The 13,742-nt window shown below is 44.4% G+C and overlaps 1 protein-coding gene across 2 annotated transcripts in view; it reads left to right on the forward strand.

Moving 5' to 3' along the window:
• LOC127000295 (choline O-acetyltransferase-like) overlaps positions 1-13,742 on the forward strand; it is a 142,949-nt gene that overhangs the window by 110,179 nt on the left and 19,028 nt on the right. For both annotated transcript variants that reach the window (XM_050863835.1, XM_050863836.1), the window contains exons 10-13: positions 406-510; positions 963-1,282; positions 1,963-2,085; positions 5,979-6,111. In XM_050863835.1, coding sequence (XP_050719792.1) covers positions 406-510; positions 963-1,282; positions 1,963-2,085; positions 5,979-6,111 — 681 coding nt within the window. The remainder of the gene's footprint in view (positions 1-405; positions 511-962; positions 1,283-1,962; positions 2,086-5,978; positions 6,112-13,742) is intronic.

A 13,742-nucleotide genomic window follows, 5' to 3' on the forward strand; every position in this document is an offset into this window, starting at 1 on the left:
AGGTGGAAAACAAAATGACTGTAGATCTGAGAAGGTAATTTATCTCATGGGGGGCACATGTGATCAGTACGTGTCTCTTCATGACCTTTGCCCTTTCCTCCTGACAGCAAAAGAGAACAGAACGGTGACCAATGCGCGTGTCTTCATAACCTAACCTTTCTTTCCCTGCAATAAGAAGGAACAAGATAGTTTACCTCTGCGTGTCTCCTCATAACCTTCTAACTTTAGCCTTTCTTCCTCGTAGTAAAAGTGAACAGAACGGGAACAATACGCGAATCTTTATGACCTAACCGTTTTCTCCCCGCAGCAAGAGGGAATAGACAGGTAACTTCTACGTCTCATAACCTTAACCTTCATAACCTCTCATAACCTTAACTTTCATAACCTTATCTTCTTTCCCCGCAGCAAGACGGCACAGCCCGGGACGAGGTGAATGCCGGCCACCAGATGATACACGGCGGCGGCTTCAACCACAACTCTGCCAACAGGTGGTTCGACAAGACGGTGCAGGTAAGGGGAAGCTGATTACGTGAATACAGGTAGAAAGTAAACATAATGACAGACAGGTGACGTAAGTAACTAACTAACTGACAGGTGAGGGAAAGGTAATTACGTGGCTGAAGATTAACTAGATGGTTACGAATTGATTAGAGGTAGAAGGTGAACATATAGACAGACAGGTGATGAATGTGACTTATTGGTTGAGAGGTGAAGGGAAAGGGAATAACACCCACAACAATACAACTTGTAATACAGTACTTGCCATAATCCCCTAAACACCCTTAAATACCCCTCCCTGCACCCCTTCATCCCTCCAGTTCGTGCTGACCCGAGAATAACACCCTCAACATACCCCAAACACCCTATAGACACTCTTAAACAATCTACTTCTAATACACTACTTGCCATAGTCCCTTAAAAGCCCTTGATAGCCACTCCCTGCAACTCTCCATCCCCTCCAGTTCGTGCTGACCCGGGACGGCTGGAGCGGCCTCTGCTACGAGCACTCCTGCGCCGAGGGCATCGTGGTCATTCAGATCGTGGAGCAGATCCTTCAGTGTATCGCCTCCGAGAACCAGAAGGACGACATGGTGGAGTCTCTCAAGCAGACGGACACGCCGCGACAAGGGAGTCAGGATCTCGGGGCTCAGGCGCTTGGCATGGAGGGTGACATTGGATTCCCGGCCCCCGAGGAGACGGCCCCTACGCCCACCCGCCTGGAGTGGAAGGTGACGCCCGTCATCTACCGGCGAATACAGGAGTCAGCGGACCACGTGGACAGGTGAGGCAAGGGAGGGGCAGGGGAGAACTATTGGCAACGGTGATTAATGTCAGTAAACAATAGAGAGATGTGTGTTTAGAGTGACAAGTTGCTGAAATAACAAATACAATATTTTAGCTCTATATTTCTTAATCTATAATGAGGGATAATGCCAACCGAAGAAAAGTGAATAATGAATAAGTAAACACAAATGAGATTGATTTTAAACTGCATACGAATGAAAAATAAGGAAATTTAAAACGAAAGACATAGAAGCTTTATCTGCATTGGAAATACTACCAAAAATATAAAGTGAAAGACAGATATATATATATATATATATATATATATATATATATATATATATATATATATATATATATATATATATATATATATATATATATATAATGTTCAATTAAGACAAAAAAAATTGTGAATTATCCTACAAAAAATAAACTAAAACGAAGGTAAAAGTTGTTATATATCAAAAGTAACAAAATTTACAAAACATAAAATAAAATAAACTGCAAAGGGATTAGATTTAGAAGGCAGCATTAAATCATAACATTTATAATTGTTTCCTTCTTTTTGAACCCTTGAGCTGCCTCCTTTGATATAAAAAAAAAAAAATTCCTGGGGAGGAAGAAAACTGTTTAGAAATCCTGCTCAACATATGGCCCCCTCTCCCTCCCTCCCAGGCTGGTGGAGGACCTGGACTTCCGTATCCTGCGTTACCTGAGCTACGGGAGGAACTACATCAAGCGGTCCAAGTGCTCGCCCGACGCCTTCATCCAGTTAGCCCTCCAGCTGGCCTTCTTCAGGTGGGTCCTCCGTCCCCTCAGAGATCCAGCAGTTCTTGGGTCAGGCACTATTTGGGGTGGGATCAGATATTTCTTTTTGGATCAACTACGTGCATCGGATTCAAACATCAAATTTGTAAACCGCTCTCCATCATATTCAATAAATCTTTAACAGCTGGAAAAGTTCCGTCGGATTGGAAAATTGCAAATGTCACACCAATTTTCAAAAAGGGGGACAAGTCTCATCCAGGAAACTATCGACCAATTAGCCTGACATCTATTGTTTGTAAGTTAATGGAGACTATCATTCGCGACAATATGGTGAAATTCTTCGAAGAAAATAATATAATAAATAATTCGCAACATGGCTTCCGTAGTAAACGTTCGTGTTTGACTAACTTACTTGATTTTTTTCACTATATTTTTGAGGTGTTCGATGAAAGCAGATCAGTAGATATCATATATCTGGATTTTCAAAAGGCATTTGATAAGGTCCAACACCAACGATTGCTCAGCAAACTACTGGCGCACGGTATCTCGGGTAACATTCACAATTGGCTTGTGGACTGGCTCTCTGAGCGGAAACAGAGAGTAGTTCTAAACGGTGTTACATCTAACTGGCTCGATGTCAAAAGCGGCGTACCTCAAGGATCAGTGCTTGGCCCCATGCTCTTCTTAATTTATGTTAATGATATCGATGATGGGCTCATTTGCAAAGTATCAAAATTTGCTGATGACACAAAAATTGCTAGTAAAGTAACTGCGATACTCGACGAAGAAGCTTTACAATCAGATATAGATCGACTTGCACGTTGGGCCAATCAATGGCAAATGAAATTTAACGTTGAGAAATGTAAAGTGTTGCACATCGGAAAAAATAACAATCGCGTTCGGTACGTAATGAATGGCCAACAACTTTCTGCAGTAAGTAAAGAAAAGGATCTTGGAATCACTATATCAAGCGATTTAAAGCCCGGTCAGCATTGTTCAGAGGTAGTTAAAACTGCAAACAAATTGGTTGGCTTCATCGGACGAGTCTTTAATAATAAATCGGAAAAAGTAATATTAAAACTGTATAATTCGTTGGTTCGACCCCGTCTAGAGTACTGTGTACAGTTTTGGTCTCCCTACTACAGAAAAGACATAGAAAAGTTGGAACGGGTCCAACGAAGAGTAACAAAGATGATTCCTAGGTTGAGAAATTTGTCATATGAACAAAGGCTAAAAAAGTAAATTTATTCAGCCTATCAAAACGAAGAATGCGAGGCGATCTAATAGAAGTGTTTAAAATGTTCAAAGGATTCAGTGATATTAATGCGGAAGATTACTTTACAATTGATCGATCAAATAGAACAAGAAGAAATCACAATTTGAAGATAAGTGGTAAAAGATTCTCGTCGCACGAAGCTAAACACTTCTTCTTCAATCGAGTTGTTAATGTTTGGAACTCTCTACCTTGTGATGTCGTTGATAGTACAACAGTTACGGCCTTCAAGAATAGATTAGACAAGTGTTTTGAATCCAACCAGCAACTAAGATATTACTCATTGTCGTAATAACGTTAAGTTCTTTCGAATACTGGTGTCCTTGTCCGCTTTTATTGCCCGGTTAGTGGTAGCAGTAATGGTAGTTCTTTCATCTTTCCTACATAAATTCCATGCAGTTTTTCCATGCTGCATGGTTCTTTTTCCTTTCCTACCAGCTTTGGCTGGAGGGATGGGGGGGTGGGGAGGAGCCTTCGCCTTTGCTGTCCTTCATCTTCCACCTTTGGTTAGATAGTTAGTGTAGCTTGTCACAAACAACCTCGTAAGGACCAGCAGGTCTGCTGTTGTTTGTTCTTCCTTTGTGTTCCTTTGTGTTCCTTTGATTCTTTTTAAGGGGATCAGGTGCTGTTTTAGGGAGATCAGGTACTTTTTAGGGAGATCAGGTACTTTTTAGGGGGATCAGGTACTTTTTAGGGGGATCAAGTACTTTTTGAGGGCATCAGGTAGTTTTTAGGGATTCAGGTACTTTTTAGGAGGATCAGTTACCTTTTTAGGGGATCAGATACTTTTTAGGGGGATCAGGTACTTTTTTCTTTTAGTTTGCGGTGTAAATCTTTGAAAGGATTCACTGCAGCACTGAAAAAAGTTCCCTTGTTAATATTATAATTATTATTATTATTATTATTATTATCATCATCATCACCCTCATTACCATTACCTAGTATTCTCTCTCTCTCTCTCTCTCTCTCTCTCTCTCTCTCTCTCTCTCTCTCTCTCTCTCTCTCTCTCTCTCTCTCTCTCTCTCTCTCTCTCTCTCTCTCTCTCTCTCTCTCTCTCTCTCTCTCTCTCTCTCTCTCTCTCTCTCTCTCTCTCTCTCTCTCTCTCTCTCTCTCTCTCTCTCTCTCTCTCTCTCTCTCTCTCTCTCTCTCTCTCTCTCTCTCTCTCTCTCTCTCTCTCTCTCTCTCTCTCTCTCTCTCTCTCTCTCTCTCTCTCTCTCTCTCTCTCTCTCTCTCTCTCTCTCTCTCTCTCTCTCTCTCTCTCTCTCTCTCTCTCTCTCTCTCTCTCTCTCTCTCTCTCTCTCTCTCTCTCTCTCTCTCTCTCTCTCTCTCTCTCTCTCTCTCTCTCTCTCTCTCTCTCTCTCTCTCTCTCTCTCTCTCTCTCTCTCTCTCTCTCTCCTCTCTCTCTCTCTCTCTCTCTCTCTCTCTCTCTCTCTCTCTCTCTCTCTCTCTCTCTCTCTCTCTCTCTCTCTCTCTCTCTCTCTCTCTCTCTCTCTCTCTCTCTCTCTCTCTCTCTCTCTCTCTCTCTCTCTCTCTCTCTCTCTCTCTCTCTCTCTCTCTCTCTCTCTCTCTCTCTCTCTCTCTCTCTCTCTCTCTCTCTCTCTCTCTCGCTCTCTCTCTCTCTCTATCTCTCTCTCTCTCTCTCTCTCTCTCTCTCTCTCTCTCTCTCTCTCTCTCTCTCTCTCTCTCTCTCTCTCTCTCTCTCTCTCTCTCTCTCTCTCTCTCTCTCTCATTAGTCTTGGGCAGGTAGCGAAGATTAATATCAAATTATGAGTTTTATCAATATTTGACATTTTTCTCGTCCCTTCTTCCACACCACTGCCCTTCCCTTCCCTTCCCTTCCTTTCCCTTCCTTGTTTTACTCTCCGGGCTCTTCCTTCACAATACTCTTTTTCCTCTTTAAAATCTTCTCCATCTTACTCTTCGCTTTCCTCATCTCATCAATCAATTATTTTATCTTCCCACAACCTTCACTTCCGTACTCACTCCCTTCCATACTCTGTCTCTTCTCCTCCCTCTCAAAATACCCGTTAGGCTCCTCTTTCCCCGCCCTTCCATAGTCCCTTCCATAATCTTCCATAGTCGTTCATAATTACTTCCATAATCTGCCCCTCCCTTCCATAACCTGCCCATTCTTCTCCTCCTTCCCAGAATACCCGTTATGTTCCCCTTTCCCCGCCCTTTGTGAGCTAATCAAGGGGAAAAGAGAGTCGGGTGCGTAAAGTAGGTCAGGGGCGCCGCTATCTGAGGGTGACAAGCGGGTAAGTGGGCGACGGGCAGGTGATGAAAGCCAATTAACAGGTAGTTGTCTGGGTGTCTCTTTGCGCTATCTACCGATCACAGGAGTTCATTGAGAGGGTCCAGAAGATGGTTTATATGGTTTTCTTGGTTTATTTTCGATGAGAGAATAGAAACAAAGGATATAGCATCTTTCCTCTCCCTCTACGTATATAATTAACCTGTCTTCGCTCCACCCACTGAGTCTCCCTTCTCTGTAACGACCTTCATTCTCTTCCTCTGTACGGATTTGGCATCTTTCCTCTCCCTCTACGTATATAATTAATCTATCCTCGCTCCACCCACTGAGTTCACCCTCCTTCCTCAGCCTCCCTCCTTATCGCCTGCTCATCCTTTCCCCTTCGTGCCTCCCCAGGTGTCACGGGCAGCTGACGAGCACCTACGAGAGCGCCAGCACCCGCAGGTTCCGTCACGGGCGCGTGGACTCTATCCGGGCTAACACGCCGCAGGTTCTGGCTTGGTGTGAGGCCATGGTCATCAACGCCCCCGTGAGTTGATGCTATTTTGTTTTGGTGTTTTCTGTATACAAAGAAAGGAGGAACGATCTAACCACGTAAAGGATTAGAATGATATATGTTATAATACAGGAGAAGGACGATATAGAGGAAGGAAGTTGAGGGATTGAAGAAAAGTTTGCGAGTTAAATGGAGTTAGAGAATGAAGTTATGATACAGGAGAAAGACGATATATAGAAAGGAAATTGAGGGATTGAAGAAAGGTTTGCGAGTAATATGGAGTTTGGGAATGAAGGAAATTATGATACAGAAGGACGATATAGAAGGAGGAAGTTGAGGGATTGAAGAAAGGTTTGCGAGTAATATGGAGTTTGGGAATGAAGGAAATTATGATACAGAAGGACGATATAGAAGAAGGAAATTTAGGGATTGAAGAAAAGTTTGCGAGTAATATGAAGTTAGGGAATGAAGGAAATTATGATACAGAAGGACAATATAGAGGAAGGAAGTTGAGGGATTGAAGAAAAGTTTGCGAGTAATATGAAGTTAGGGAATGAAGGAAATTATGATACAGAAGGACGATATAGAGGAAGGAAGTTGAGGGATTGAAGAAAAGTTTGCGAGTAATATGGAGTTTAGGAATGAAGAAAATTATGATACAGGAGAAAGATGATATAGACTGCAGTGTTTCTTAAAGTGTGGTCCGCGGACCCCCAGGGGTCCGTGGAATGTTCCAAGGGGTCCGCAGGATAATTTTTAATATCGATTTCAGTCAAATTTTCGGCCAAAACGTCATAAATTCCTATTTTTGTAGCACCAAATCCTGATGGCTTTTTACAGTGGCTAAGTCACATTGAAGATAAGCCAGTAATAAATAATTCAGTTGTAATTTCAGTATATTATGACCTGCAAACACTTTCAAACTCAAGAGGAAAATTATAATAATAAAGGGTCCGCTACATGAGTAATTTTAATAAAAGGGGTCCGCTGCACAAAAAAGTTTAAGAAACACTGATATAGAGGAAGGAAATTGAGGGATATGAGAAAGATTTGCGAGTTAGAGGATGGAGTTAGAGAATGAAGAAGTTATAATACTGGAGGAGAAGGACAATATATTGGAAAGAAATTGAGGGGAAGAAGAAAGGTTTGTTAGTTAAGGGAAGGGGACAGATTAGACGCACACGCACCACATATCAAACCAGTGGGTCTTATATGAGAAGTTAAACCTTATATCCCTTGTCTATATTAGTGAGCTACTGTGTTACGGAGATACAAAAGACAGATGAGATTACGCATACAGGTATTCTTTTGTTTCCTCTTTTATATACTCATTACTTCTCCTTTCTTCTCTTCTTCAGCTTCTTTCCTCCTCTCTAACGTCCTTCATTCTTCTACATATCCTTTCTGGCATCCTTCCTCTTATATATAGTTAACATGTCTCCTTCCCTTACGTCTCCAAGCCATCCACAACCACCCACCCACCCACGACCACACACACACCCACCCACACCCACACACCCACACCCACACCCACACACCCACCCACACCCACCCCCACCCACCCCCCCCCACACACCCACCCCCACCCCCACCCCCCCCCCCCCCCACCCCCCCCCCCCCCCACACCCCCACCCACACCCCCACACACACACACACACACACACACGTACACATATATGAATAACAAATGAACTGGAAATAAATCTCTCCCCTTTTGAAACCTTTTTGTTAATAAGTTAAAAAAAGAAAGTCAAAGGGCGCCCATGTAGATTTCCCTGATTCGCCGCTTTATGGGGAAAGGGAACTGGAAGCGGACTGACAACCTGCATGCAAATGACTATTGGTTTTCGATCCTTCAAAGATGATTTACTTTCACATTCTGATTAGAGAGAGAGAGAGCGTTAGAAGAAAATGAAGTAGAAAAGTAATGGGAGAGACAAGTAAATGGAAGAACAGGAAAGAGCTAGTGAGAAGAGAGAAAGAATGACAAGGGGAGAGAAAACTGAGGGAGAGAAAAAAAGAGAAAGAGAAAAAAACTTTGAGTGAGAGAGAGAAAAAGAGAGAAAGAGAGAGGGAATAACTAAATGAAATAAAAAAGGAAAACACACTAAGAGAAAGCGTATGAAAAACGAAAATCAGAATAAATAGACTACTACTACTACTACTACTACATAAATGATACCTCCACCCATGTTTATTTTCCCGACACATAATCATGGAGGGCTCCGTAGCTTGGAGGTCATTAGCCCCAACTCTGTTCGCTAATGACTGTGGCATCCAACCATATCACTAATAATACCTAGTACTAAATCACCTATCATCTATTATGTCCAGATCCCCCTTTCCTTCCCTACTCAAGTCACTCTCGACCCACCCTAATGTCACTCTCCACCACTGTGGCTTCATAGTCCATATTGGAGATGTTGGTGGCTTTTGGGCCAGTGTCTGGTGCCCCTGAGACATAGGATGGCCGACCTGAGCAGGGAGAACGAGAGGCGACACCTCATCCAGGCGACAACGTGGCTCCTTGGCTGATGCTTCTTTTCTGAGATTAGTTCCGCGAGGCGTGCGTAGAAGCATTGGGCCCTGGGACCCATCCCGCCGGATGTGGTGAAGACGAGGGGGGTGAAGCTGCCCTGATCCACATGTTGGATTCTTTCACCGTATGCCCTTGTCTTCTCCTGCTCGTTCCTGTGGTGGGCGGCTTGCAGGGGCAGCTCACGGTGACAGGCAGCCATCGGGTCGAATATGCGGATGTCCATGAACGCCCGCTGTCCGCGCACCCAGAATCCGCGGGCACTTACATCAACCCGTGCCTCCTGTGAGGTATTGGCCGTCCTGTACCGAAGGTGTTCGCCGTCCAGGGGAAGCAGTGCCGGCTCGGTAGTGACGTCTTGGCATACCTCCCCGAGCATGCTGGCTGTCAGATCCCTCACTTCATCGTGTCGAATACAGAGGAAGCCTCCTTTTATACATGTCATGGTGTGGGTGACATCATTTGGTGATCCACATGCACAGAGATCAGGCAGTCCCTCAATCGGCCAGCCATATCTCAGAGCAATGGCGTCGACAAATTCTTGTTTGTTGAGGCTGAAGCCCTTTGCTCTGATTGGTAATGACGTTAGCCAGTTAGAGGCGCCTGCCTCCTGTGCTGTGTGTATTTTTCTACCCATTTCTGTGGACAGGTGGTGTGTAAGACGGTCCAGCTCGTCTTTTTGGGCCTGTTGCCTTTCTTCTGAGATTTTTCTTTTAATATCTCTTATTTCTGTTTGGTCTATCTCGCCCTCTGCCTCCTGAGCGATGATCCTGTTGATGAGTGACCTGGTAAGGCTGATGGAGTTTTGGTTCTCCTTATCAGCCAGATTCTCAGCGTTGGTGATCCCCATCCCACCCAGTCTTGGGGGAAGTGCTAGCATATCCCTCTCCTCCTCCCCCAAAGCATGAGATTTCACCAGCGCCGGCAAGAATACATTCTTGACGGCATTTTCAAGTGGTCGGAGGAGTGGACTGATGCCGGGGATGGTGCGCATCAGGAACGTCCACCGATGTTGGATGCCGTGGGTGTACGCTGAATAGGCAGCGTGTGGCTCAGTCTTGGCAATGGCAGACAAAGTTTCTATTTTCTTAACCCATTCAGCTACTTTGTCTCCCACGTACTCCTTCTTATATACCTCTGTCCCGATCACTGCACCTAAGTGTCGTTGTCCGTCTTTCGTCACAATGACGCCACTTCCTTTAAAAGTTGCTGCGGCACGGTCATAATGTTCAGGTTTAACAATAAGGATAGACTTGGTGGCGTTAGGGATTTATCCTATCTCAGGGCCAGCGGCGTTCACAGTGTCCCATCACCCTCTTAAATCTGAGATTTTACCAGCACCTGAGAGGTCATCCGCATAAGCAACCTGTTTCACCCTTGTTTTTGCGTAAGCGATTTCATTTTGAAGGATTGATAGGTCCAGGGCGTACATAGCCAGGGCTACTGGGTTACCTTGTGTTCTTCCCTCAGTTGATTTTAACTCTTTCACTTTTCCACTGTGGCTAGTTATGTATAAGTCGGTCGGGTATGTATAGGTATTTTCGACATACATAGCTAAGCTAGGGCACTTAGTTTTAATGTCGTGTATCATAGTCTTTCTATTTATTGTGTTGAAGGCATTTTTGGCGTCAACAAGAAGCACTGCTTCGCACTCCACGTGGTCGAATATCTCCCGCATGGCATGGACTGCTGCTTCTCCTCCTGCCTGCTGCCATTCTCACATCTTCTTTGACGACAGCCATGATGCATTTGCCTACGATGCGCCACAGGACTTCTCCGACTCCTATAGGCCTGCATCCCGGCCTCTTGTCCAGGGGAATGAGGCGGCATGCCGTCAGGGCGTCCACATAGTGGCAGCTGGAGGAGGCGAGTTTTCTTGCCAGTGCTGCAATGGTGTTGCGCAAGTCACCAGCTGCATTGCCAAAGTTGGCGCTGCTCAGCAAGCTTCGCCATCCCCGTGCATCAAGTTCTGAGAGCCCCGCGCTGCCACGAGTCTGGAACGCCTTCTACCACACCATCTCTCCTGTTATCCTTTCGTATATAACTGGATTCGGTGGTTGGTGACATCCTGCCAGTCTCAGTCCCTTCAGGTCACTCGGTGGAGGGTGTTTTTCCTTGAGTTGATTGATCGTGTCCCTGGTGAGTGGAAGCACACCCCGTGTGGAATTTTCTGACAAGGCTCGTGTTGCAGACGCAACATTGCCTTGTCGCATTTTGTCTGCAAACTTCCGGGCCCTGTCTTCTGTGGAGGTGTTGTTTTGTTGGGGTCCGGGGAGCCTCTCCTGTATGGCTCTGGCTTCTCCAAGGAGGGCATCTAACTCGTTAGTTTGCCACAAGGCAACTCGCCTTCTTAATGCCTCGATATTTTCGGCTTGTTTGTTTTTTGGGTGTGCTTTTTGGAGGAAGAGATGGGGGAGAGTGAATACAATTTTCAGGGATAGGGGCGCCAGTGGTATGTTCTGTATGTAGTTATTTAACAGGGTGACAATTTCTTTGATGATAAATGTCGTGGCTCCACATCTGGGTGGTTCAAAAAGATTGCTTGCAGACCACCCAACAACTTCAAGGTATGTGTCATCCACCCACCTCGTTGCTTCCCCCTCCGCTAGCCACTTCCAACAAAGCTTCCCCCGACCTCCGCCGCGCCCTGTCCAGTCGAAGAGGAAGAGTGATGAGGGGTGGTGTTGGTAGTGGCAACATTGGAGGTGCCAATGGAAGGGGTGGTACCGGTTGAGGGGGTTATGGAGGTGGTGGTTGTGCAGCAGCTCCCTCCGACACCCCCTCCCCCCGCTCACTCCTTCCCCGGCGGCCCTCATTGTACCCGCGGTGTCGCGCTTCATCGTTATCCTCCCTGCTCTGATCCCTGCCCAGGGGATTTTGGCACCTGTCGCTCTTCTTACAGTTCGTACAGCGTCTTTTCTCCTTAACACATGCACAGTTTATACATCTGTGATCTTCTTTTGTACAAACGCAGCATCTTCTTTGGTTTGGAGGGTTAGGCATTTATAAAATTATAGATATTGATATAAATGACAACAGGAATATTGGTAGTACATGCAGTAATAATGACTGATTATTGATTATGATTGAAAGTAGTAATGATATCTACTGTGGAATGACACTAATATTAATATTCCTATTAGTTTAGCGATATTGACAGATATATAGATAGGATTATAATCAATATAATAGGCTGACACATTGTTTTCAACGGGTGAGAGAGAGAGAGAGAGAGAGATTTACATAGATTTACATAGAAAATCAGACCACACAGACCCCATGGTCCAGACTTGGTGGTCTGTCCTTAAACCTAAGTGATTTTACATTAATCAGAAGACTCCAAAACGTTGCATTTCTACTCTAGTTGATATTAAGTTGAAGGAAGTGACGGTCGAGCTTATTTTTGAAGGAGTCAATCGTGTTACACTGGACCACTGATGATGGGAGCTTATTCCATTCTCGCACTACAACGTTGGTGAAGAAAAATTTGGTGCAGTCTGAATTTACTTGTCTACATCTGAGTTTTACGCCATTGTTCCTCGTGCGCAAAGTGTCATCGATCATAAACAATGTTGATCTGTCTACATTCGTGAAACCATTAAGTATTTTAAAACATTCCATCAGTTTTCCTCGGAGGCGACGCTTCTCAAGAGAGAACATGTTAAGGGTAGAAAGCCTTTCTTCGTAGGATTTGTTGCGCAAGGAAGGGATCATTTTCGTTGCCCGAAGCTGAACACCTAATTTAGCAATATCCTTTGCATGGTGGGGAGACCAAAACTGTACCGCATATTCCAAGTGGGGTCTGACTAAACTGTTGTAGAGCGGGAGTATTACATCTTTATTCTTAAATAAAAAGTTTCTTTTAATGAAGCCCAACATTCTGTTCGCTTTATTTGCTGCATCGATGCATTGCTGTGAGAATTTGAGGTTTGACGCGATTTTGACCCCCAAGTCCTTGACGCATTGAACGCTTTTGAGTTTAACGCCGCGCATTTCGTAATCAAACTTCTTATTCCTCGTTCCAACTTGAAGGACCTGGCACTTGTCTACGTTAAAGGGCATCTCCCATCTATCCGACCAAGCTGAAATTTTGTGCAAATCCTCTTGGAGGCTTTGCCTGTCTTCGTCAGTGAGAACCGAGTTACCAATCTTTGTGTCGTCTGCAAATTTACTAATGCGGTTATTGAGTCCAACATCCACGTCGTTGATGTAAATAATGAAGAGCACTGAGCCAAGAACCGAGCCCTGAGGGACGCCACTAGTGACCGGCGCCCACTCTGAGTTAAATCCGTCAATCACTACTCTTTGTTGTCTGTTGCTCAACCAATTCGCGATCCATTGGTTTACCTGACCGTCAATACCTATTTGCTTTAATTTGTAAAGTAATTTATGATGCGGGACTTTATCAAACGCTTTCTTGAAATCAAGATAGACTACGTCCAGTGATTTGGTTACGTCATAAACAGTGAAGAGGTCGTTATAAAAGGTTAATAGGTTTGATAGGCAGGATCTTTTGTTTCGGAAGCCATGTTGTGAGTCCCCAATTAATGAGTGGCTTTCAAGGTAACTCACAATTTTGTCTCTAATTATGCCCTCAAGTAGCTTACCTACAACCGAAGTTAGACTAATGGGCCTGTAATTACCTGGTACTTTTTTGTCTCCTTTCTTAATAATCGGTGTCACGTTAGCCTTTTTCCGATCTGAAGGGACAATGCCTTGTCGCAAGGACATATTGAATACGGTTGTGAGGGAGGAGAGTATTTCGCTCTTTGTTTCTTTCAGCAGAGTTGGATATACTTTATCAGGTCCAGGACTTTATTTGTTTTAAGTGATTTGAGGGCTTTAAGGACTTCATCGGGTTTTATTTCAAAGTTAGACAATGCATGCTCGGGATTTACATTAGTACTGGTGTTGTTGGTGGTGGTGGGAGGACTGTTATTATTAAACACCGAGGAAAAGTAATTATTTAATAGGTTTGCAACGTGTTGGCTGTCAGTCACTAGTGCACCGTCGCTGTTTGTTAAAGGTCCAATTCCACTTCTGATCGCCTTTCTGTTGTTTATGTAACTGAAGAAGGATTTCGGATTATTTTTACAGTTGGCTGCAATATTTTCTTCATATCTACGCT

The sequence above is a fragment of the Eriocheir sinensis genome, chromosome 18 (assembly GCF_024679095.1).
Source record: "Eriocheir sinensis breed Jianghai 21 chromosome 18, ASM2467909v1, whole genome shotgun sequence".
In the NCBI taxonomy this organism is placed as follows: Eukaryota; Metazoa; Arthropoda; class Malacostraca; order Decapoda; family Varunidae; genus Eriocheir; species Eriocheir sinensis.